General features: G+C 45.1%; 1 protein-coding gene across 1 annotated transcript in view; it reads left to right on the top strand.

Moving 5' to 3' along the window:
* The window catches only part of MOGAT1 (monoacylglycerol O-acyltransferase 1), a 28,833-nt gene extending 4,617 nt beyond the window's left edge, over window positions 1-24,216 (top strand). Inside the window, exons 2-6 of the mRNA XM_045853149.1 lie at window positions 5,713-5,891; window positions 6,616-6,820; window positions 10,413-10,587; window positions 11,095-11,294; window positions 19,334-24,216. Coding sequence (XP_045709105.1) covers window positions 5,713-5,891; window positions 6,616-6,820; window positions 10,413-10,587; window positions 11,095-11,294; window positions 19,334-19,488 — 914 coding nt within the window. The 3' untranslated portion in view covers window positions 19,489-24,216. The remainder of the gene's footprint in view (window positions 1-5,712; window positions 5,892-6,615; window positions 6,821-10,412; window positions 10,588-11,094; window positions 11,295-19,333) is intronic.
* The last annotated feature ends 2,559 nt before the right edge of the window (window positions 24,217-26,775 follow it).

Genomic DNA, 26,775 nt, shown 5'->3' with positions numbered 1-26,775 from the left:
GGCTGCAGATAACTCTTTGAGATGGTGACATTTCCTTTCCTTCAGACGAACCCCCAGACATGCGATGGCTGGATCTCCTGTGACCCAGTCTTAATATTCGAGAGCCAGCATGTACGGGCCACCGTTTACCGACAGCCCCCTGTGTCACAGGTGGTCGGGCTGGTCATTTATTTTGAAATCCCGCTAACATCGATGGTGCAGTTGCCATGGGTCAGACGCTGCAGCAGAGGTGTCCCACCTGCGGCCCCGGGTGGCTGTGAATGTGGCCCAACACAAAACCGTACATTTACTTAAAACATGAGATTTTTGTGTGTGTGACTATGTGTTGCAATGTATTTAATGTATGGCCCAAGACAACCCTTCTTTCTCCAGCGTGGCGCAGAGATGCCAGAAGGCTGAACCCCCTGTCAGCCGAGTGCACTGCATTCGCACACTCTAGGTCAGTGCGACCTCACTGATCGTGCGTCTCCAGTTGAGTGCGCTGGAGGCAGAAAGAGTGGGGCCCTGCAGAGCTCTTTCTGCAGCGGGGGATCGCTGCTTCCTGGCTGCCGAGATGTACGTGCCCACATGAGCACTGAAGGACGCTCTGCCTCCCAAATGCTGTAGACCTGGCCTCTCTCTTTGCCAAGTCTTTAGTCCATGGAGAGAAAAAGAGAAATGCACATTCCTGGTTTTGCTAGAATAGTTCTTTTCTATAAAGCTAGGGGTACCTAGAGGCCACTGTGAAGCTGAAAGAGGGTCACTGGACCAGTCCTTACCTGTCCTTGTCTGAGACTAGAAGTCAGAACTTGCCTGCACATGTGGGTCCCTCTGCCTCGGCCAGGCAGCCGTGCTCGACCTGCTGCACGTTATTATCACTTACCTGTGTGATGCATAATTTCTCCCACCTTCTGATTTTACATGTTCTCAACCCTAGAGGGGTGTTGAAAGAATAGTTCACTAAAGAGTGTTTTATTTAAATTCACCAACTCTTAGCATGTTTCCACATTTGCTTTCTCTCTCTCTATGCACACGTGCGCACACACACTTCGTTGTTGTTGTTGTTGCTGTTGAGCCATTTGAAAACAAGAATCCAGTTGTAGACACCATTGCACTTCAGCCCTAAGTACCACAGAGTGTGTCTTTGAAAAGGAGGATTTTGGAGAGAATCACAATCCCGTTTCATTTTCAAGAAATTTATCAGTGATACAATAATCTTATTTGAGTCAGATTCAGATTTCCCCAATAGTCTTTAGATTCTCCTTTAAAGTGAGCAGTTCCTATACCTTTTATTTGTTCTTTAATCTTTCATAAATATATATTTTTAAAAACAGTCTCAGTTATCTTGCAGACGGTCCCACAGTCTGGAGTTGCCTAATCATGCTCTCCTGGGTAGAGTCGGGTTAAAGATTTTGGGTGAGAAGCCCACAGAGGTGATGCGGTGTATTTTCCATGAGATCATATCGGGCGGCATATGTCATTTTGTGACTGTATCGGTGATGCTAAATGTACTGATGATGTATGTGCTGCGGCTGCACCTTACTTGTTTCTGACTTTTGGTACTGTTAAAGGGGGCAGGGCCTGGCAGCACTAATCACAACAGCCAGAGGGTGGAAACAACCCAAAAGTACATCCGCAGATGAATAGATACACACTTTGTGATGTATCCATACATGGGAATGTTGTGCAGCCATAAAATAAATGAAGTACTGGCACATGCGATCACGTGGATGAACCTCAAAAACTTGATGTCTACAACAGGGTACATAGATCATTCCATTTCAATGAGCTATCTAGAACAGGTAAATCCGTAGGAGCAGAACGCAGATGATTGGCTGCCAAGGCAGAGGGAATAAGGAGTCACTGCTCAGTGGGTACAGGGCTTTATCTCAGAATGATGGAAGCGTTTCAGAACTAGGTCGAGGCGGTACTTGTACAATGTTATTAATATTCTAAGTGCTGCTAGATTGACCTGTTTAAAAGGGTTAATTTACGTTAAGTGAATTTCACCTTGATAAAAAAAATAGTGGGAGGCAGGTGCCTCAACAGTGTAGAGAAAGTCCAGCCTTGGGAGTGTAAGTGATAGGGGCTGACCCGTGGTGTTTCATCCAGGAGGTACTAAGTCAAGGCTGCTGAAATTCAGGCCTTCAGCGCGACTTGGTTTGAGGATCTAGACAATTTTAGCAGGCATCAACATCAGCTTTGAGAGCTGCACAATGTGTTGGAATAGCCTTCATATCTTTCTTGTGTCTCTTTGACCTCCAATTTAGAAGAATCATGTTACCTTGGATTGCTTAATGAGATAAAAATAGAAAGCAGAGGTGATCTCGTCACCTAGTTTTTGTAGGGTTTTCTGCCTTTGATTCAGTTTAGGACCAAGGGACTGAAAAAAGATGTTGTGCTGTTTATGATGAGAAATATAAAAGAGTGTATGCAATTTGTGGAATGGGAGTTTAAATGAGAACAACTCCTTTAGATAGTGAGGCACTGACGTGTATCAGGTGACAAAGACATTTCTGCTTGGTGACCCAGTATTGGATGTACTGCCCGGTGAGAGCACGTCAAAAAGCAGGGAAGCTTCATGCAAATGTGCATTTGTAGAGAAAATTTATTAGAACCCCAAATGTTCAAAGAGAAAGTAGTGGTTGGCTTACTTAGCACTGATAAATGTTATTAAAGTAATGAAAGTTATATTACCATATTTATAATACCAAACAGCTAATATGAGAACATCGTGAGTGATAAAATACAGAATAAAAAATATGTGTGATCAACCATGTTAAAGAAATATAACCTGTTCCTAGAAAAAAAAGATTACAAGGGAAGTTTTTAATTTTTATTTTATTTAGTTTATTGAGGTGATGTTGGTTAACAAAATTACACATGTTTCAAGCGTATAATTCTATAAACTTATAGAATTCTACAATTCTATAATACATCATCTGCATATTGCATTGTATGTTCACCAAAGCCTCTTCCATCACCATGTATTTGACCCCCTTTACCCTCTCAAGACCCGCCCATGTTGCAAATGGGAATATTTCATCTTTTCCTATGGCTGAGCAGTATTCCACGTATATATGTCCCATATCATCTTTATCCAATCACCCATCAAAGATCACTTAGTTGGTTTCCACGTCTTGACACTGTGGATAATGCTGCAATGAACATAGGAGTGTGTACAAGGAAAATTTTAACAGTAATTTTTGCTGGGTGACCGGAATATGGGTGACATTTTATCCCCTTCTATTTTTTGCATTCTCCTTGTATAATAGTAAAAAAATATATGCCTAACAACGGCTCCCATTGGCCAAGTGCTTGCTCCATTCTGGGTACTGACACATCTCCATGTTCAGTCTCGCCACAGTCCTTGGAGAGAGGTTCTTTCATTCTTCTAGTTCACAGGTACAGGAATTGAGGCTCAAGAAGTAAAAGGACTTGCCTCAGGTCGGGCCTCTAGTCGGGGAAGGTTCCAGCATAAGAAGTACAATTCCAGATTCACATCTTAACCATGATACATGCAAAGCACATGATGAATAGTAAGGAGATACAAATGTGTATTCAGGCAGAGGACATGCGTGGTTGGGTGAGTGGAACGCTGACCCAGCAGCTGGGGGACTTGATTTCTGGATCTGCTGTCGACTCCATGGTTGAAATCAAATAAATTTGCTTTTGGCCTCAGTTTCTCCATCATTGTAGTTAAAAAACAAGAAACAAAAACAAAACCCACAAACCTTGAACGTCTCATTCGCCTGAGTCTCTGTCCTCATAAACCTGCTTGTGCACATACAATAACTACTTGTAAGTTTGTGATGTTGGGACTATTACCTGGGGGCGATTTGGTTTTGTAAAAATGGTGCATGGGTTTTGGGATTACGCAGATCCAGGTACAAGTCCCTCAGACTCTTAGAGCGCCTGGCCTCAGTTTCCACAGCTGCACGCGGGGACTGTGCTGCTTTCCTTCAGGGCTGCGAGCAGGAGTAAATGGGGGTGGGGGGCGGTCACTCCTCAGGAGCTCTTCTCTCCCCTCGCTGCTCTTAGCTCATGGGATGTAGCTCAGAGTACAGACTAATGACTCCTGCCTCAGTTTCTTATGCACTGTTTGCCTGTGTTTGTGAAATGAACAATTAACCAATGGTGACGAATTGTCAGCACTCCGATCTGGGGAGTGGGAAGTAAATGAAGTAAAATACAGGGTCCAGGAGAAGTACCACTTGCAGGAGAGTGGCTGGTAGGGTGACCTGATGGGTGTAACAATTTATAGTTTTACTATGAGCACTTCACCTAACATGTCATTTGGTGCGCCTGAGTGTGATAGTGTTATGTGGCAGAATGACATGTGTATGATTTTGTAATAAAGATTTTGTAATAAAAAAAGGGCACAAGCTGGACCCTGTAGAATGTTCCTTGTAGGAATGAGGGCAAGGGACACTCGTTTGGCCTGGTTTCTGGTCTCGTGGAAACTGTTGGCGGTTCAAGCATGCAACAGAACAGCCGCAGAGAGGTGCAGGGCGTGTGCTTCCTCACTGCATTCGTTTAACCTTTAACCCACACTCCTTGGACGGAGTTCAAGTCTCCATTTGGCTTAAATTTATATATTTCCTGAAGAAAACAATATATACACATACAAGTTCTGTTTTGGGCAGAAAAAAAAGTCTGTGTCTATAAGACAGTAATAGATCAAGGTGCTGTTCCTCCGGTACCGTGACAGATCGGGTCAGGACAGAGCTCCTTTTAACTAAGTCACGGGCAGTGGAGAGGACTTGGGGGCCTGAAGTCAGCCCTGGACTAGGGCCACTGCCTGTCAGAGCAGACAGGCCGCCAGTGGCTCTCCTTAAAGCAGCAGTAACAGCTGGCACGGACTGAGCACCTGCTATGTGCCAAGCTCTGTGTCTTTATGCTCCCTCCCTCTCGTTGATGTATTTCTCTTTTATAAATATTTCAATGTAATATGTAGCACAGACATAAAAAGGAAATCTCTGGCGTAGCTTAAGGTATTGCTTTAAGGTATATATTCTTCTCATTATCACCCAGGTCAAGTTCTGTCAGCTCTTGCTTCATTAGGTGCATCAGCAGTTGGGTCTTGCTCTGTCATTGTGAAATGTTGTGAATAGTGATCGGTGAGCTAAGACGGAAAGAATCCCTCCTATACTCTTTCTGTCTCTGGCAGTCGAGTTCCTGAAAACGAAGTGTGTCACTAGCGTGGGCCCCTGCGTGAGCACAGGCATAACAGCCGCCCCTCGATCAAGGTGAATACCTGTTGGAGGAGCCCCTCTGCATGCCCCCTGTCCGGCGTGATCCCCTGCTGACCCTGCCTCCTCCTCGCCCCCTGCATATCTCATGTCAGGGAGTCGGTGTCAACTTTGAATTTAGACAGATCAACCACGTGTATTCTACATGGCTTATGCAATCCTCTGAACCTTCTAAGCCTCCATCATCTCTTCTATAGCCAGGACATTAAGAATGCTGTGGCTGCTTCATTGATACCATGGAGGATACTATGAGGATTACATGGAAATATTTTGGTAGCATACACAATACTTGGTATATAGTAAACATCCAATCAATGTCAAATAATACTAGGTCATTCCTGTGTTGATTTAGTACCCACTCGGACCGAGACTTATTTTAACACCCTTTGTCTGTATTAAGTCCCCCTCCATGGGCCAATGACTGGGCAATAGTGGGCAGATGCCAATGGACCCTGATCCCGAGGTCTTCCCTCTCTCACAGCGGAGGTGTGCATTGGAATCCTCGTGCTCCTGATCCTGTACAACTATTGGTTCCTCTACATCCCGTACCTGACATGGCTTTACTTCGACTGGCGTACCCCAGAGGAGGGGGGCAGGAGGTCCGAGTGGGTCAGAAGCTGGGCTGTTTGGAAGTACTTCAAAGACTATTTTCCAATCCACGTGAGTAGACTTCTTTTAAGTAGTATGATTTTGAGAAGACTGAAACATTTTTATGACACGTTTCAAACTTTTCCCCTTTTAGGGGAGAAAGCCTACAAGTCAGCTCAAGTTACTGAATGGACTCTAAGCTAAATCAGAATTCAGAAGGCTATGGGCTCAGGAAATAGATAAAAACTGGGGGGCCCTGGCCAGTGTGGCTCAGTTGGTTGGAGCATTATCCTTTAACTAAAAGGTTGTAGGTTCGAGTCCTGGTCACGGCACATTCCTACGTTGTGGGGTCGATCCCCAGTCCGGGCACATATGATCCCTGGTCTGGGCACGTATGTGAGAGGGGCAACTAATCGATGTTCCTCTCTCTCCTTCCTCTCTGGTCCCTCTCCTCTCTCTAAACAATAAAGAAAAAAGTCCTCGGGTGAAGATAAAAATATATTGGGGGAACAGCTCTAACCCAGAGAACAAAAACAAGTCATATTCTTTATTTCCTCTTTTTTTAAGTTCTAATATATTTTATTTATTATTTTCACTTTTTATTGAATTTATTGGGGTGACACTGGTTAATAAAATTAATAAAATCACATCGGTTTCATGTGTACAGTTCCATGATACATCATCTGTATATTGTATTGTGTTGATATGAGAGGCAATTGTGAGTCATTTTGTTTCTTTCTGGAAACTAAGTAGGGAACATTAAAACAAAAACCAGCTTGATCTAAATGTGTTACAGCTCATCAAAACCACGGATTTGGATCCAAGTCACAACTACATATTTGGGTTTCACCCCCATGGAGTGCTCGTGGCCGGAGCCTTCGGAAATTTCTGCACCAACTATTCGGCTTTCAAGGAGCTGTTCCCCGGCTTCACTGCGTACCTGCACGTGCTCCCGATCTGGTTCCGGTGCCCGCTCTTCCGAGAGTATCTGATGAGCAGCGGTGAGTGAGGGCGCACTGCTGGGTCGGCGGTGTTCCGGGAGGCGGGAGGCGGGGCCTCCGGAACGGCCCCGCCCCAAACCCCGTGGGCGTAAAGGTCCGCAGCATCTGCATCCCAACAGGGCACTTTGTGCGCTGGTTAGATGTTCCTGCCTCCCCGCCGCACTCCCCAAAGTGCCAGCAACACACACATTGTCTTTTTTTTCTGTTCCACCCAAGTATTGGCCTAGTGCCTGGAAGCCTGGGACAGTCAGTAGACGTGAATTTAACAAAAGGATAAGTTGATGAGTGTATGGTATACAGATGCAGGAGAGAGAAGCCAACAAATGATAAATTGCACCTGCGGAAAGGTGTCTTGTATACGTTTATGAATATTGGAGATGAGAGATGTCCCTCGGTGGACCTTGAAGCAATGGCAGTGTATATAATCTCTCTTTTGCTTCCCTGCTATAAACCAAACATAATCTGCCATCTTTGGTTTCCCAGATTACGTGTCACTGGGGTCAGAAATCAGACTTGCTTGATTGCGCTTTGCTGCTCTGAACCAGTGGAAGATGCTTTGGTCAGTGAGGCTGCAGTTCTACCAGTGCTGGGGACATGCTCAGTGGAAATGCCGTAGAGATACTGTGTGAGTGCGTCTGCTCCCGCCTCGCCTGAAGGGGCGCAGTTTGTTCGGTTTTCCAATTTGAGCAAGTTATCGACTAACCATAAACTACAGTAACTTGGAAAGTGCTTTATGCGTATTATTGTCTTTGGGTTTCTTGGATAGAAAGAAAAGTGGGTAGTTTCTTTTTTGAAAAATTTCAATTTCAGAATCAATAAATGGCATGTTCAGAGATAAAATGGTCTTCCAGGTTTTCACTACTTCCTGTTAATTGACATCTCCATTGTCGTGAATACCTGACAGGACATCACTGAACACCAAAGGACCAGGCTCTGTGGCTGGATTTTCAGGGGCTGTTTGTGGACCTGCTCCCACACGGCCCTGGGCTCAGTCCAGTCGAGGCCGACACTGCATGTAGCCTCTAGGGGGTGCACTAAACCCTCCCGAACTACTCGAGAGGAAAAATATCCCTTCTTTTCCATGTTTTTGCAGATGTTGGGTTAGAGAGTTTTTTTTTCTTTTTTATTCAATTTATTGGAGTGACATTGGTTAATTAAGTTACATAGGTTTCAGGTGTACAGTTCTGCAACACATCACCTGTATATTGTGTTGTGTGTTCACCACCACTGAGTCAAGTCTCCTTCCATCATCACTTGCCCCCATCGTCTGTTCTGCCTCTTCTCACCCCCTGTCCCTTTGGCAACCTCTGTACGATTGTCTGTGTCCATGAGGGTTTATTTTTTTGCTAATCCCTTTACTTTTCCGCGCAGCCCTGCACCCCTACCCTCCGACACCTGTAGGTCTGTTCTCTATCTATGAGTCTGTCTCTACTTTGTTGGTGTCCCCTCCCGACAGCTCGGATGGGTCCGGAGAGCATCCTGCCGAGTGAAAGAGGTCGGTCAGAGGAAGACAAGTACCATCTGGTTTCACGCATATGTGGAATCTAAGGAACAAAATAACAGAGAAATAAGGGTTTTACACAAGAAAATTAAAGGGACACTTTAGAAATCTTTTCCAAATTTCCAAAAAGCACAGACATCTATTTACAGATACTCGTGTCGTTTTCAGAAAGTGCAGCCGCAGGTGAGTTCGAGTGGCGGGACTGAGAGCAGGTGTGGCGAATCTGCGGCGCAGGAGATGCAGGTGCACCCTCTCCTCTGCACGTCAGACGCCAGTAATCAGCCTGGGGGGCGCTCTCCTTGCGGTACCCCTGCCGCCGCCACTGCCGTTTGCTAGAGCTGGCGTGTGAGTTGAGGCCTGCCTGCCACCACTGCCTTACGACACCATGAGATCTTGTCCTGTGCTGTGACGTCAAGCGTTCTCAAAGCTAAATAAATACACATTTACACAATGGAATCCTACTCAGCTGTTAAAAAAAAAGAAGAAGGAAATCTTATCTTCTGCAACAGCATGGATAGACCTGGAGAGTGTCACCTTAAGTGAAATAAGTCAGCCAGAGAAAGACAAATACCATATGATTTCATTTACATGTGGAATCTAATAAACAAAATAAACTAACAAATAGGGACTTATAGATACAGAGAACAGACCGACAGCTGTCAGCGGGGAGGGGAGTGGAATCTGGGTTAGAAAAGGTGGAGGGATTAAGTAAAACACATACACACACACACACACACACACACAGACAACAGTGTGGTGATTACCAGAGGGAATGAGGGTTTGGGGGGTGGGGTAGGGCAGGGTAAAGGGGGGATAAATGGTGATGGAAGGAGACTTGACATGGGGTGGTGAGCTGTACACCTGAAACCTATATAATTTTATTAACCAATGCCACCCCAATAAAGTCAATAATTTTTTAAAAGAAAAAAAACTAAAAATATCCAGATTTATAGCCAGCAGAGGTTCCGTCTACTCTGTGTCTAAGCTTAGAGAACTCCCAATGCCTCCCAAAAACCTGCTTCCCAGGACAGGCCCTGGTCCGAGGCTGCCCATCTACCGTGTGCCTGCCTCAGCAAGTGCAGCCTGGGTGTGAAAGGCAGACAGACAGACAGACTTGTGTGCCAGACCTCCTCTAGCAAAGAACCAGCAGGGTTTGAGAGATGCTGTGTTGTCAGGTGTCTGACGTGCTCTCACTCAATTTGTGTGGCTCTAAGTGCTTCAGTCCTGCTGCAAACCCATCCTCCTGGCTCAGGCTGGTGGGGGTGTGTCCGGCAGGGGTCAGCCAGAGTGCGCTGTGTTTCAAGGCTCACACCCCCTCTGCCTGCCCTTTCCGGCTGGCCAGCCAGCGGGCAGGGAGGGGAGATCAGATTACAACAGTCCTGTCTGTCCTTCGAGGGCTCTAAAGCCCTCGTAGTGAGCCATGGGAACCTGTGAGGGCCTTTGAGCAAAAGAGGGGCCTGACTGTCGTTTGCATGTTTGAAAGATCATCCATACAGGAGATGTGCTGGAGGGAGGTGAGCCTGGAGACTGTGGTGATGGGAGGGGTCTAAGGCGGTGATCAGGGACAGGTGCTGCGGGCTCAGCTGGCACAGGGATGGTGGCTGTGGAAATGCAGAAGATTAATATGAAAAAGGGTCGAGAGGTTCAACAGGACTGAGTGGCTGATTGGCTCCGTGAAGGCAGCACATGGTGATCTTGTCCCCATGAGCTCAGCATCTGGCAGGGTGTCTTCCCTGTGGCAGGTGCTCAGTGGAGGATTCTGAGTGAAAGATGGGCCAACATGGTGGCTAAGAACAGGGGAATGCACATGGGACTCGGTTTCTGGCTTGAGTGACAGGACCGATGATAGCTCCATTCACCTCGATAGGAAATGTTGGACAAGGAACAGCTTCAACGAAGGATTTGGTCCATGGGGTTTGGAAGCTTCGAGTGTGAGGGGGTTTTTGAGCCATCAAGCCATCAAGGTAGACAGAGTCTAAGCAGCATAGAAAATGTTGTTAGATGTTCTCTGATGCCATAGAATATTGTGATTAAAATGTTTTCATGTTTAACGAAGGATGATTAGTTAGTCCTTTTGTTTTATTCACTAAGGGCCAGTCTCCGTTTCCAAGAAAAGTTTGTGCCATGTGCTGAGCAAGGAGGGAGGTGGACACATTTCAGTCATTGTCCTCGGGGGCGCAGAGGAGTCGTTAGACGCCCATCCTGGGAAATTCACTCTGTTCATCCGCCAGCGGAAAGGCTTTGTGAAAATGGCCTTGACCCATGGGTAAGTGGCTCTTCATTTAGACACTGTTGAGTGAGCACTAAGGAGTCAAGTAATTTTTTCAGCCCTCCTCCCATCGACCTTCCCATAAAAGCGAATGTGGATGCTCATGGCACATGGGATTGACCTTCCCGCGTCTCAATGCCATGGCACCGGGTAACTAAACTCTTTATAAGCAAAGCACATAAAGAAACGCAAGATTTCTGCCAAATAAACAAAAGAAACATGGCCAAAACTATAGAAGAAAGGTTTTTCTGGAACCCTGATTTTCTATAGAGTAAAAGTCCACCAACTACTAGACTGCTCATGTACCCCCCGCCCCAACCACGAAATTCAAGTGTAATTCAGTGTCAATGTGTGGAACATGAAGTTCGCAGTCTAGGAAGGGGCACCAAAGAACTGTTAGAAGTCTGTCGCCAAGTCAGTTGGACAGAAGCACATCTTTCAATCCGCTTCATTTAAATTTCTTATTCTCCCCTCCTCCCCCCCTTTTTTTTTTGGTGTTTGTAGTGCCTATTTGGTGCCAGTGTTTTCTTTTGGCGAAAATGAACTATTTAAACAAGTTAGCAACCCTGAAGGCTCGCTGCTTCGAACTGTGCAGGACAAACTGCAGAAGATCATGGGGTTCGCGTTGCCGCTGTTCCACGCCAGAGGGATTTTCCAGTACAATTTTGGGCTCGTGCCCTACAGGAAACCCATTCACACCGTGGGTACGTACGTCAGAGACGAACGGCTTGTTAAAATGAATAGAAATGTTACCTTCCTTTGAGCAGCGTTTATTCTTCTTGACTGAGGTGCTAATGCAAGAGAAGTGGCTTCTAGTAAGGTCTTTCCAAAGTAACAATTCTACAATGTTGTTTGAGTTTCATTTTGGGTATGCCCGTTGTTTACAAAATGACTGTATTTTCCATTTGAATAGGAATTGATGACTTCTAAGATTCCTGCTCTGGAACTACAGGTAGAATCTAATTTTAGAAGTAAAGATTCTGATCCTCTAGGAGGAACCTGTCTCTCTGTAGCAGATTCTTAGATGAAGTTCTGTCAGAGCCTATTCGTATATGCAGATTTCTGGATAAAAGATGTCTTCAGCATGTTCAGTTCACATTGGCATCAGTTTCTATCTCAAAAGCATTTTTTTTGCAGTTTAGATATATTTATGCATATCTTAATATAGACTGATTTTATTTTTATAAGTTGCATGTTTAGGGAAATGGAGGTGGGGGAAGAGGGTGACAGCCTGCTGATAAAAAGACTGAGGAGGAAAGTAATTAGGTCTCCAGTGGAACAGGAACTGGAGAGTTGAAAATTAGATATTGCTGAGTCAGGTGCTAATAGCAGAGTTAACCAAAATTGTATACTTCCTAGGAAACTAGAAGTAATAGTTTCACCACGGATAGCCCATTAAATGAAACTAAGTGTTCTCTTTTTAGGTCTGTTTCATCAGAAGGGGTTTGTCCGACAGTTAGTTTGTAAGAGCTTTGAGTCTCACATGTGGTCATGTGACATTTTAAATGCTATATTTAACTCAGATGGAATGTTAGAAGACGTTGATTAGTTAGTGCAGTAGAAATACTGAGATAAGAGTAAGTCTTTAATTGTGTTTTTTAGGACAAGCTGGTTTCATTTTTTGGCATATTTTTAATTAGTCATTTTGATATTTTATGTGATATTTATATTTTATATTTTTACTATAGTTGGCATTTTGGGGGATCTAAAAAAATTTTAAGACATGCTTTTAGGATCTAAACGTTTAATTAAGTGTAACACATATGTACCCCGAAATAAGTTGTGAATGTTCAAAGCAAGTATATGATTTCAGGTTAAACGATTATAGTTCTCACCTGGCTGGGTTAAATATTTATCTATCTATCTATCTATCTATCTATTTATTTTCATTTTATTGAGTTTTCTGGGGTCACATTGCTTAATAAAATTATATGAGTTTCAGGTGTACATGTGCACAACACATCATCTGTGCACTGTACTATGTGTTCACCACCCAAGTCGAGTCTCCGTTCGTCACCATCCATGCCCCTAGGGACATTTCTTTTTAAGTAGTCCGTCATGTAGACAGCCTGGTTACATCCTACTGACAAGTAGTTCATTGGTCAGCAGTCGAATGGATGTGGCCAGATTCAAATTCGTCATAAAGAGGAGTCATTTTTTTGCTCCCTCGTCTTGGGGTGGTGTGTTTCCCCGTGACTGTGTCCTGGTTGTGCGTATGTGGCAGGAATTCCACAGAAATGGTGACGTGTCCTCCTCCACACCTCACGTCAGGAGGCACTTGATGGCGCTTGGTCTCATTGCTGGTGATGGTAACTTTGGTCCCTTAGGTATTTGCCAGGTTTTTCACTATCAAGATACATTTGTGCATTTGTCTGTGTAAATTTTTATGTATTTACGTATATGTGTTATGTGTTATATGTATAAATAGAAAGATTTTTTTCTTCATTGAGATATTATCTGGGGGTAGTGTTACTTGGAGATTGTGGACTTACCCTTCTTTTTTTAATCCTTGCCTGAGGATATGTTTGCAGATTTTTAGAGAGTGGGGAAGGGAGAGAAAGTGCAAGTGGGGAGAGGGAGAGAGAGAGAAAGGGGAAGAGCGAGAGAGATGAGAGCAACATCAATGTGAGGGAGAAACATCGATTGATTGCCTCCCATATGTGCCCTGACCAGGGGTTGAACCTACAACTTAGATATGCACCCTGACTGGGGATTAAACCCACACAACCTTTTGGTGTACAGGATGATGCCCCAACCAACTGAGCCACCTGTCCAGGGCATGCCCTGTTTTTTATTAAACTTCACTCGCTTGTTTTCACTCTCCATTGGTAATTCTGACCTGACTCAATTATTACAGTTGTGGCTGCCAACCGGTTATTTTCTAAGTACAACATCCCTTTGTATTAGTTAGTTGTCATTTACCATAAAGTCCCAGTGTTAGATCATTTGCAGTATGGCTATCCAGATAGGCTCACCTGCTGTGTTTGCGTGTGGCACAGAAAGGGGTCCAGTCCCGTCTTCGCTAGCCTGGAGACTTCTGCTGTCCTCCTGTTAACCCTTCAGCCTGTCTTCTGATTATAGGTGTGACAGAAGTGTTTATTGCATTTGGACTCTTATGGCAACATTGAAAAAATACAAGCAATGCCATTAAGACATTGGTTTTTCCCCTGGCTGGTGTGGCACAGTGGATTGAGTGCTGGCCTGCAAACCTAGCGGTTGCTAGTTCGATTCCCAGTCAGGACACATGCCTGGGTTGCAGACTAGGTCCACAGTTGGGGACATGTGAAAGGCAACCAATTGATGTTTCTCTCCCTTCCCGTCTCTCTAAAAGATAAATAAAATCTAAAAAATAAAAGTAGAATCAACCAATAAGTGCAAAAATAAGTGAAACAACTAATCGATGTGTCTCTCTTCCTTCCAATTTCTCTCTCAAAAAAAAAAGGCGTTGGTTCTTGCCATCTGCAGGCCCACTGTGGCGGCTGCAGCCGATGCTCAGCCACCATTGCCACTCACAGTTGATACCGCGCCCGGGAAGGTGTCCTGAGGAAGTGCTGTGGGTTTGTGGTCTGACTCGGAGTGACTTAGAATGTTTCCTTTATCTCCTCTGAGCCTCAGCCTTTCCACCTCTAAAGGGGAGACGGTTATAATTGCCTGTTGCCTGTCTTCTCACAGGGTCCCTCGGGAGTAGATGAGCTGATCTGAGGGGGTGTGGGGGGGGCACCCTGTGGCCTCCAGGTGCCAGGTGAGTGTGTGCAGGTGCATTTACAGAGCAGAAGGTGGATTCCTGACCAGATTGTTGACAGCTGTCAAATATGTTTCAATTTCCTTGTGTATGCAAGGATCCTGGCCAAAATGTTTATCTGAATCTGGACAATGAGGATGCAATCAGGCAAGTCCGGATTGTAGGACACGGTACAAAACAACTGATCTTAACTCTCCCAAAACTGCCGATGTTGTGAAAGACCGGAAGGAGAGAGTGAGAACTCGGAGACACAACAGCTGTCGTGGATTTGGGGGAAAAGAGATAAAGGGTACAACTGAGACAGTTGATCAAGTTTGAATGTGGGTTAAGTACAAAATAATATAGGGCAGAGGTTCAACTCCTTGGGTGTGGTAATGGTCTTGTTATGGGGGACGGTGTCTTCGTTCTTGTATGCTGAAGTACTGTAGGGATGATTAGCATGATTGAATCATTGTTGTCTGCAACTTTCAGATGGTTCTACAAAAATAAAAACAATAGCCCTGGCTGGCGTAGCTCAGTGGATTGAGCGCGGGCTGTGAACCAAAGTGTCGCAGGTTCGATTCCCAGTCAGGGCACATGCCTGGGTTGTGGGCCGTGGCCCCCAGCAACCGCACATTGATGTTTCTCTCTCTCTATCTCCCTCCCTTCCCTCTCTAAAAAATAAATAAATAAAATCTTAAAAAAATTAAAAAATAATAATAAACATGTAAATACATATGAAGGGGGGCCCCCAAACAGGATTTATAAAAAATTATGTATATGTTTAAACTTCAGTCACCTTCAAAGTACTCTCCGTATGATGCAATACACCTATCAAGACTTTTTTCCACTGCTCAGAATAGTTTTTGAATGCATCCGTTTTGATGCCTTCTAGTGCTTCTGCTGTCTTTTTGTTTCACCTCTTCCATTTTGGCAAAACATTTCCCTTGGAGGGCTTTTTTTTTTTTTTGTCTGGGGAAAGAAAACAAGGCTGTGGGGGCGAGATCAGGTAAGTAGGGAGGTCTGTAAAAACTGCAGACCACTCACCACGATGTGGGCAGGTGGGCTTGTAAATCACCACCATGAAACAGGCAAATGCGTTGAGTCTTCAAGAATTCAGTGACGCCAAACGCAGCCTCTCACAACAACGCCAGCTGGTACACTGATACAGATGGGTTCCTAGAATGCTCACCTATCAGGGGCAGCCTGTGCTACAAGGGGCCCACCCTTCAGAAGATTATTCCAGGTTTTATTAGTTCCCCCCTTGTATATGAGATTCATATACATGTGTTTGCAAAATGTTTGAAATTGGTGACTATAGTGGAAGGGTATGTAAGTGATTATTGCATCATATTTTCTATACGTTTGACACATTTTTAAATAAAAAGAGATAGAGAAGGGATGTACTTTATTTGAATAAAATTGCTTTGAAACCATATGAGGAAAAACGTAGTCTATTATGTTTCAAGTCATTATTATATCCTGATAGGAAAGAAAATCATGCTAAAGGATTCTCTGAAACAGAAAGGAAGGAAGAGGAAGCTTTCATTGAAATTTTAATTGAAGAGATTAAAGTACATAATGTTGAGGGGATCAGTATGGTGCCCAGTGTAACATATAAGGTGCTCAGTAAATGTTCTTGAGTGTGTGGTGTGTAATGTGTGTGTGTAGACACATGCACACACACAGCACACACACTCACATGGGGCATCTGTTGATGCCTAGGTTTCGCCTGGCACCCACGTTGGGACCCTCCACCCACTCTGTCAGGCAGCTCTCTCTGCCTGTTCTTTCTCTCGTGTACGGCTTTGTAGCTTCTGGAGAAAGCAATTCCTGTGTGAGACCATTAGAGAGAGAAACGCCGTGGAGTTTTCATAATTACAGAAAAGCAGAACAAAGATTTCTTTTTGTCAGAGATCTACGCTTTGCCTCAGTGAGAAGGAAATAACGTCCGTGTCCAAATGGTTCTCCAGCTGCACACACAGCGGTTCACAAAGTCGCTAGTTCTTCGCCCTCGATAAGTGCAGCCCAGCACCTTAGACAGTGGAGCGAGGCTGCGGTGGGAAGCGGTAATGCATAACGAACCTCCAGTTGTCACATACACTTGGAAAAGGGGACACGCGACCTGCCAGCTCCGAAAAGCACCAAAACCTAAGCAGAAGCTCGGATTCCTGACTCGGCCACAAGTGGATGTTGGGTGGTTTTTCCAGGGCGGGGAGTTCTCTTGCCCAGAGCAGCCTGAGACAGCTGTTTTCCCCTTGGTATTGTAAAAAGGGAGTTATGCGGCAGGTTGCCACTAACTTCATTTTAGGTTGAAAGCGTTTTTTTCTTCTCCTTCGTGGTAAACATCTCCTTTTCGTGGAGAGGAGAACTCTGGTCTCTTAGGGCTCAGGAGACCCTTCTCGGGTTTGCTAATTTTTGTTTGTTCTCTCCAGCTTGATCCCTAAGAAGTAATGGAGAAAGGTTTTTTTACTCTCTAATCCAAGTTCAGGTCAGTTTTGTAATGAGGGGCTGGAATACTGGGTATACGTCACTGTTTCCTCTGCTTTGTGTGTGTAGGTTAGCAACTGCCACCACCTCAGCTTCTGGCCGTGTCAATGAGGGAAGGCAAGTATGGCGCTGCCTCACACTTTGCAGGGAAAGGTCTTGTGAGGGTGAATACAATGGGCGTCTTGGAGCTCTCTGGAAGAACTATCTGAAGTGCAAAGAAGTGCACTGAAGGGAATCGAAGTTGACTGTGAGGTAACTCGTCGAAAATGAGAGACAACCGCAGAACTCACACGTTCTGATGACAAAGTGAGCTGGGAACACCACGCCTCGTCTTCTTAGACAGCCGCGTCTCTTTACAGGTCCCTCGCTCCCACCCCGAACAGTTAGTTCCACTTGACCTCCGTCCTTGAGATCATTTCAGTAAGAAAACAGAAGCTTTTCCTATAAAATCAGGAGTTTGCTAGCAGATTGACATGTAGATGTCTCTTCCCCCAGCCCCCACAAACAGCCAAAGGTCAGAGCTGAAAGGGAGCTTCAGAATCTTCCTAACTGTACTTTGTATCCTGCACACGTGGGAATGCAGGCCAGTGACGGCATTGCTTGCTAGCTCCACGTGCCCGCTGGTGAGCCGGCACCAGACGCCGTCCGGCCCCGTGGCTCCTCGTGGCCCCGTGGCCCCGGCTGGTGACTCCCGGTGTGAGTCACCAGCTCCCACTTCCACCCAGCACCTTAGCCTCGGCGCGCATTTCCAACCACAACAGACAGAGACGGTTATGTTTCTGCTGCTTTATTTTTTTTAGCTGTATAACTACCAAATTCTTTTTTAAAAAACTTACTTATTGAATGTAGTAGGGTGACGTTGATTGATAAAATTATACAGGTTTCGGGTGTCTATCAATTCTCCTTCCATCACCATTCATCCCCTTTTACCCTTTCCTGCCTCCCCCTACCTCCCTTACGTTTCTAGTTCTTCATGTTAGAGGACAAAGGACCGATGTCTGCTCTATAGAAATTTGACCTCTAGGCTATAAAGAAAACTGCACACAAGCTTCTTGAGGCTATAAATGGTTAAAAATTTAGCAATTTGCTAAAATGTCGCGGTAAAATGTATCTCCTTGGTTCTCCCTTAAGTAACCACCTGCTGTTACTGACATGGATTGCAGCTGGGATGTAGCACAGGTGACTCAGGACAGGCAAAGGGAAACTTGTTCCATATGAGTTCTATTCTATTCCCTACAGCCCCACTTGACCTCATGCCCAGGCTAATGAATGAAAGGTAATAAGCAGTTTGCCGCCCAGCTGGTGGTTGAGCATCCTGTACGTTTTAAACTCTTAGCATTAGTAGCAGCACTAGAGCAGCAGGGGGCGCAGTGAGCAGCAGAAAGGACCCAGAAGAGCAAAAGCCCTGGGTACCTTCCTGTCTGAATTCTCTAAAATCTGAGACAAGTGGGATTAAAGTTACTTATTACACAAATGCATTTGAAAATGCATGTAGGGGTTACCAGTTTTTAAAAAGTGAATTAGCTCATCTTTAATTACATAGGTGAAACACACATGTATTCACAATGTAGACATTTACAATACAGGTAAAGTGAAAATCTCTTCATCTCTCCTTCCTTGCTTGAGGTAATAGTTATAGTCTCTCTTTCCATACTTTCTAAATACACAAAAAGCTTATCATGCACCTAGAAATAGAATTTTTTCATAAAGGAGAGCATATGATTTTTTTACCTCTTTCCCACTTAATACATTTTAGACATCTCTGTGTGTATGACATATATATTATTTCATTTTTAAAAATTGAAGTATAATTGCATTTCTATTAGTTTCAGGTGTACAGTGTATTGACTTGGTATTTGTCTATATTACAAAACGAGCACAATAAATCTAGTTAACTTCCTCATTATACATAGTTACAAAAATATTATTTAATTAAAAATTGCTGCCTAAGATTCCATTGAATGAATGTTTGGTGCTTTATTTAGTAACTTTTCCAGTGAGCCTTTTGGTTGGTGCTGTTTTCCACTCTTACAAACAGTGGAATCCTTGGGATCATGTATGTTTCCTAGCACAGATGTTTAGCGACAAAGACATCTTGGAATTTTTTTAGGGTACCATTAAAAAGAGAGCAGAGGGTTGATGCCTCATGAGTCAAGATTTCGCAGTCAGTGAGTGATAAGAGGGGAGTGTGGTCTGGCTGTCAGCTGTCCCCGAGGGCGGAGGGTGCTGGTACACACAGCGGTGGCCTCTCCCCTCCCAGCTGCAGTCAGCACAGCGGTTCGCTTGACTCCGAGTCCAGACCACCAGGGCATGGACAGTGCCGTGTCTGATGAGAAGGAAAGTTCTTTATTTGTCATCAGGTGGGACGGGGTGACCATCGTCGGCAGCCAGGAGAATGAAAGGGGGCTTGGAACCAGCAGGCCCGGTGGGTCCCGATCGGAAGATCTTTCCAGGGCTGGCCACTGGGGCAGCCGCGTGGGGTGGTGGAGTGGTTCCCGTTTCTCACGTCTGGTGTCCTCTCTGTTCTTGCAGTTGGCCATCCAATCCCTGTTAAGCAGACTCCGCACCCGACCTCAGAGCAGATCGAGGAGCTGCACCAGACCTACATGGAGGAGCTAAGGAAATTATTCGAGGAGCACAAGGGGAAATACGGTATTCCGGAACATGAGACGGTCGTTTTTCGATAACTGTCCTCTCAGAAGGCATGAAGGAGGATGAGCGAGCATCCCATTCGGAGAATAAACACTTTAAATAAGTTTATTATTTTCCCTTGACCGTGGAATCAAATTTGCAACCGAAAAGTATTATTTTAGTGGCGGATGTTGATGTATACCTGTGTAAAATAAGAATACAGTGTGTGATTGTAGGATAAGGTTAGAGATGACTGTGCCCCTTTTCATCACCTTCCTTAACATTTAGGAAGGTGAAATCACATTACAGGTTCAGGAAGGGTTTAGAATTACATCCTCAAAAAAATATGACAGCTTCAAAAAATAATTAGACCCTTTTCTAAATATCACAATAATTCAAGGTGGTGTTTTCACTAAGTGTGTTCGCTGCTATTCAGCAGCGCCGGGACATTCAGGAGTTGGTGTGTAAAATAATCTTCTATACAGAGCCGGAATAGATCATTTATTTATTTTTCTTTCACTTGAACAGACCATTGTATCAGTGAATAATATGACTTTTAAGACTTAGATCATTTGATACATTAGAGCATGTGAACCAACACATTTTTATGGAAAGGGGCAGGGTTTTTATCCGTGTTCCCAGAAGGAGGAATCTCCCTTACGGAAACCCGCGTGGATTCGAGCCTGACTCCTCGTTTCTGTTCATGCTGACAAGTAGTCATCCTCGTCACTTGCTTAGGAGGATGTTCACTTGCTGTGGAGAAGGAGGAAGACATACTTTTGCACATGTTTTAGGACACTGAAACTGCAGCAGGTTTTTATGGTAATAGAAATGGTTTTAATTTTCTTCCCCAATGTCCTCTTTGATTAAGACAAGCCATGAACGAGAGCGCCCCCCTCTGGTCAGATGTGCCCAGTTCTCAGCTGACTTGGGTTATGTGAGTCTCCCCCGAACCAGAGGTCAGGTCTGTGAGAGCAGGAACCTCATCCCTTCTGTGCGCTGCTGTCTCCCTGTGCCTGGGTCAGCTCATGACACTTAGTAGACACGAAGTAAGTGCATGATTAAATGAATGTATTTGCAGAGGAACACACAAACTTGGCCATGAGGTGAAGAATTTTTAAAGCTCTGCTGTAGGATGAAACCTATAATATAAGGCAAGACCCACTTTCAGAAGGAGATAATTGTGTGTGTCTAAGTGTGCCACGCCTGTGGTTGACAGTACTGCAGGTTGGCTTGGAAGGAACAAGTCAGAGGGACATTTCTAACAATTAGCTGCTGGGCATTAAGTAATTATTTGGTAAGAAGAATGTCTAGTTTCCGAACAATCTCCATTGCTAGGTGTTGCTTCTGAGCTTCCTCCACTCCAGGTATTGGAGGGTAACTTCCCTCAGTTGCTCTCACTTATTGGTAATATGTCTTCAGGCCTCTAATTTTTAAAACATTGAGCTCTGGCTGGAGCTGGGATTGGGTTCTGCCAGAGCAGAGTGAAGTCCTGCTGGGTAGCGCCCCGGGTAGGGATGCATTTCACACAGGCGAAAGGGAACCCTTCTGATTGTTCTTCATAAGGTTTTGTGGCCAAGGTCCCGATTTTTTTTTTTTTTGTAGAAAGCAGGGAATCTAGTAAACACTTGCTTTACTAGATGGTGGAAATCCGACTGTAAATCCTTTTTACCCAATACTAAAACAAACAAACAAACAAACATTTCCGTATATATGGAGAAGGAGCACCGTTTATATGCAGTGACTCTCCAGCTGGTCAGAGTTCAGCCTCTCAGAGTGTAACTGTGAGGCCCAACAACAACAACCAAAGGCCTTCAAGTTATTACAAAGCATATGAATTTCCTTCCTGTGGAGTTTACTAAAAGCTCATGACACACAGTGTTTTGTGGTTTCACAAAGGTATGCATTTTAACCTCATGGTTGGGAGGGAGAGGGCCAAGCTGACCTCCCCTCTCCCCGGCCTCAGCTGGGTTGTCTAGTAAGCAGGTACGGTCCATGTGTAGTAAAACAGAGGCACTGAAGAATGAGAAAAGTTCTGCTCGGATGATTTTATCTAGAATTCTGCCATTTAAAAAATCTAGATATCAGCACCTTTAATTTTGGCGTACCCCAAATTCTTTTGTTAGGTACAAATATTAGGGAGTTCATCTCTTCTTTTCTTAGGGTCTCCAGAGGTGGTAATCCCACCAGGCCAGAAATCCTTCCATAAACTCAAAGCCCAGCTGTAAGTTCTGTAGAGCCCTACAAATTGCAAATGAATTTTTGTTGTGAGTTTTGGCTGCAGTGCACATGTGGGTAATAGACTGCACCCACGAGTGCGGTTTGATGGAGACCCCTGTTTTAAAGGCTCTCATCTGCTACATGCTTGCACCTAAAATTGAAGCAGCGAAGCCACACAGGCACAGCAGCAGCAGTCACCCCAGAACGCTGGGAGAGACACTGGGGTAGGCGCCTTGAAAAAATGTGCACGCATGCTGTTTGGTTTGGACAGCTCTTTTTCCTGTTTCCCGTGCACGCTGGCTGCAGGCTGTCATTTCCTGTGTCTGCAGTCTGGAAGCATTGAAGCGGCCTGTGTCTGGCTAAGCCCCTGGCGCTCACATCGCTGGGTGCAGCCTTGGGACTTCGGAAGGCCAGCCAGTTTTGCTCCGTCCCATGGGGAACCAGGGTCAGGTTTGCTGTATGGTGTACACAAACCCTTCGCTGCGACTGTGAAAATGTTCGAAGTGTACATTCTTTAGGGATGGTGGGCGAGCCTCTATCGGTACGTTTCTGTCATGGGAAGCGCAGGGCATGGAACCCAGGCGTGATGCCCTTACCTCTGTAACCTGACGCCTCTTTCTGGCTACCTCTTCCTCTTCCCGTGACGAGAGACGTGGGTGATGGGATGTGCTAATTGGATCCCCCACAACTCCAGTAATCCAGGATTGCTGGTTCTCCTCTAGCTCCTGTATTTTTTATAATAAGTGGTAAAGTGTCTATTGATGGTGCTGGGAGAGTTCCTCCAAGTCAAATTTATATACCTTTTTAAAAAAGAAAAGCAAGGCAGCTTCGGAATAACCAACTAGCTGCTCCAGTTTCTCTCGGAAGCAGTTCTTTGTATTAACAACAAAAGAATTTCTCTAATACTTTTTTGAAGTACTGATTGATTTTTTGAAACTGATCCTTCCCAAACACCTTCAGCCTAGTGCCTTAATATCTTAAACGAGGAGGAGAAGGTTTTCCACAGCTGACCCATGGGACAGCGAGTTCCCTGATAGCGGAGTCTGGCTTGTGTGTATTTTTATCTGGGCCCTGGAGCAATCTCTCAATGGATGCTCACAGCACTCACCCGGCCACTGGGTGGAGCACGTCACCGAAGCCGTTTCAGAGCCAGAAGGGACTTCACAGTCTGTCTAGTTATTCCTTCTGCCCAGGAAGCGGTTGAATCCCAGTGAAGCTGAATGCGGATTGGAACTGACTCTGTGTTTGTATCACTCTGCTCTAGACTGAGCTGGGGGTGCTTCTGTGTCCTGATCATTGATCAATAAACCCAGCAGTTCCCCGAGGAAACAAAAGTGTCCAAAAAGTAGTGTGATTAAAAATATACCTAAAGCAAGGGATTTGACAACCCTCCAGCAAGCTCTGTCTTCCTGGGGCCGCGAACATTTTTCTGTTTTGAGACCAGTATACCTCATTGTTGGCTTTCCCCTTTTGCAAGAGCTATTTTGGTGATGCATCCTGGGTCCAGTCCAAGTTTTCAACAGCAAGCTTAGCCACCAGCGCCTTTTGTATTGCCGCAGCAGGATCAGGCGAGGTGCCTGTGCTCAGGATGGTGACAGACCCTGTAAAGGATCCCTCTCAGCCGTGTTGCGGGCACTAACACAGGACAAAGCGACCTCGTTATTCAGACAGGTGCCTGTAGATTCTTTCACATCACTGATAGCCCCGAGCTCCGAGTCTATTCTGGTTCCGGTCTCATCCAGCTGGGTTGCCACAGCTGGCTTTTTTTAAATTTGTTTTTATAGCTCTCACATTCTGGTTAAGAATTATCTTCAGCTCTCTTGAGAATTCAAAGATAAACCTGACCTCCCTTGGATTCCCAGGGCTGTGTAGTTCTGGCCGACTCTCCTTCCAGACCAGCTAGCAGCCCAGGACTTTCTGGTTGGATTCTGGACCCTCCCGTGTGGGAGTGGTTTTGAGGCCACATGCCCAGAGAACCTAGGTACCCCATTCTTCTCCTCTCCAGGCTTCTATTTCAAACAATCCTTTAGGCTCTGGTCCTCCACGAATGGGCTGGGAGACCCGGGCTCAGTTCCTTCCTATAGAAACCAAGTTCAGAGTGAATGATCAAGGTCCCTTCTGGTTCTATTTCTATGGTTTCTGCTGACTTTTTTTCCCTGTCATTGTAATGACATCTAGTTAGAGATGTAGAGTTACCTTGATGTTTCCTGCAGGGCATACACAGTGAGTCCAAATGAATGCCTCACTCTCTTGGTATATAGAGCACATAAATTGCTATAGAAATTTCTCCACCATCACGGTGACCTTCAGTCCTGGTATTCCTGAGAAATAATTTAATTCTCTAAATAAAAAGGAGAAATTGATCTACAAGGATTCCTCCTTTATCGTGTTCAAAACTATGAAATCATAAACTATGAAATCATAGATTATTACTTGTTAAAATCTCTACAGGAGATGATGAATTTTTATATTTCCTCTATTGTCATGTGCTGCTGTGTGCTTTTTAAAAGCTCTCGGTTTGTAAAGTTTTGACCAATAAATGTGTTTTATGCCTGAGCCATAAATGCGTGGATGTGGTGTCTCACCTGCACGGAATGGTTTTCCTGTTACACACCTTGGGGAGGCTGCGTTAACTTGTGCTTGCGTATGGATGTAATCCAGAGAATGACATTGAAATTGTGAGCATTGTGCATTCTTTTTTTTAATTTTATTTATTTATTTTTAGAGAGGGAAGGGAGGGAGAAGGAGAGAGAGAGAGGAACACCAATGTGCAGTTGCTGGGGGTTGTGGCCTGCAACCCAGGCATGTGCCCTGACTGGGAATCGAACCTGCGATGCTTTGGTTTGCAGCCCGAGCTCAATCCACTGAGCTACGCCAGCCAGGGCGCACTGTGCATTCTTATACAGAAGCGTCAGTCCTTTAGTTCTTCTGACAGGAGGAAGGACAGCTCCGAAAGCAGGGGCAGGGGGAACCAAAAACCTCAGGTGTGCAGAGGGCAGCCCCAGCAGGAGGCAGCAGCAGAAAAAAAACGAGCCAGGAAACAGCCCTGGTCTCACGTGGTGGGGGGAGGAGTCCTCCCAGAATCCGAAACCTTCGAAAACTGGAGGAGACGGAGGAGACGCGTGCAGATGACACATTCGGTGAATCACGGCTCGAGGCGACGGGGTTTCTTTCTGGGGGATGATGACCACGTTCTAAAATTAGACCGCGGTGCCGGTTACACAACTCGGCGAATACACGGGAAGCCTCCGGGCTCTGCGCCTCGAATGTGTGAAGTCTGTGGTCTGTGAATCGTACCTCAATAAAGCTGTTTCATAAAACTGAGTCAGCCGTACGCTTGCCAAAAGAACAGAAGCAGCTGAAAACGAAATCCCTTTTTAAAATGTGTCAGAAGGGAAACTGCCTCCCTTCCCTGTCAGCCCTTGGTACGTGAAAGTTTAGTCCTTGATTTTTGAGAGCTGTTGGCATCTCTGGTGCTCTTTTGAAAATAGGTGTTTTTAATACTCTTTGTGACTATTTTATGGGCTAGAGAACGTGCTGTTTTATTTTTGTGTAAGGTACCGCGTGACCTTCATTTTCGCCAGTATTTTATGAATACTGCAGCATTTGCTAATTAACGTTATCATGTAAAAACAACTGGGTGTTGATTGACCACCTGCAGTGTGCCAGACATGGGCTGAATTCCGGGTGTTCGTTATGACATTGGGCTCTTAAAACAGCCCCGTGAGGTTGGCACTATTTCTATCCCACAGGAAACTGGGCCTCCCAGGGGCTAAGAACTTGGCCGAGGCAACCCTCATCGGGGGGGTGCCAGGGTCCTCCGGCCAGAGCCCTCACTCTAAGGACAGGACTTGAGAGCCCTGGGGTGTCTGCCATCTCCGCCGCTAATTTGCTGTGTGACTCTACGTATTTGACCTTGTGTTGTTCACCTATTAAAGGGGTGGGCGGGGCAAGATCTCCATGGCTCTTTGTGGGTCCACCTACTGGTGACTTTACATCCATTTCTGAATGCCCTCCCTCCCCCCAACCCCAAACCCAGGGGGCATGGGTGCCATCCTCAGCAACGAGCGCAGCCCTGGGGACCCGCTGTGAGTTGGCACAGTATCGTGTCCTTCATCAGAAAGACAGGGTAAGAAAGCTTCACAAGTGCACTCACATTTGTTGTCAAGGTTAAACATTTAAAATGCTACATTAAGAACACCTGTTTAGCCCCGGCTGGTGTGGCTCAGTGGATTGAGCACCAGCCTGCCAACCAAAGGGTCACTGGCTCAATTCCCAGTCAGGGCACATGCCTGGGTTGCGGGCCAGGCCCCCGGCGGGGGTGCACGAGAGGCAACCACACACTGATGTTTCTCCCCCTCTCTTTCTCCCTCCCTGCCCCTCTGTCTAAAAGTAAATAAATAAAATCTTAAAAAAAAAACACCTGTTTAGCTAAAGGTCTTTTGATTTTTTTGGTAGTTGTTACCACGAGGAACATTAGCTGGGGGAAGCTCACTTCTCCAATCTGATTTTAGAGTTTCTTTTTCACACGTGGACACATACATGTGTGTTTCTAAGTATTAAAAAAATACCTTCTCCACAATTGCTGCATGTTCCAACTGAAGAAGAAACTTCTTTTTCTTTCCTGCCTTCTCCAGTTCCCCACTCTTTGAAAATTCTACGTGGGTAGAAAATCTGATCTTTAGTTTGACCCGGCATTGACATTTCATGCGTGATGCTGAAACAGAGGATCGGGGGATGCTACAAGAACAGGATCATAACGTTTCAAATTCACTTCACTTTAAAATGATATTGAGTCCATGAATGTAGAATGTTCAGTCATATTAAATAATTGTACTGGGATTTGCAGAAGGGTTTATATATTATATATAGAGAGAGATATATTCATTACTGTTCTTGAAATAATGCCCAAATAAAGAAAATTTTAAATCACTGGGAATAAAAGCAATGCAATCTATTTGGGAATGAGGCATGCTTTTAGAGATGAATGTGATTCATATTTTGAGTAATACACAGTTGATGGAGCTTAGTGCCATTATTATTACAAGGGAACACAGGCGACAATGCCGTGACACCGACAGTGTTTCTTCAAGAGGCAACATGACTTTGCTGATTTGAACCAG

This window comes from Phyllostomus hastatus, unplaced genomic scaffold (genome assembly GCF_019186645.2).
Source record: "Phyllostomus hastatus isolate PE091 unplaced genomic scaffold, TTU_PhHast_1.1 phas_contig_137, whole genome shotgun sequence".
NCBI classification, from domain to species: Eukaryota; Metazoa; Chordata; class Mammalia; order Chiroptera; family Phyllostomidae; genus Phyllostomus; species Phyllostomus hastatus.
The sequence above is the reverse complement of the archived record's forward strand: the minus strand, read 5'-3'. Positions and strand labels throughout refer to the sequence as shown.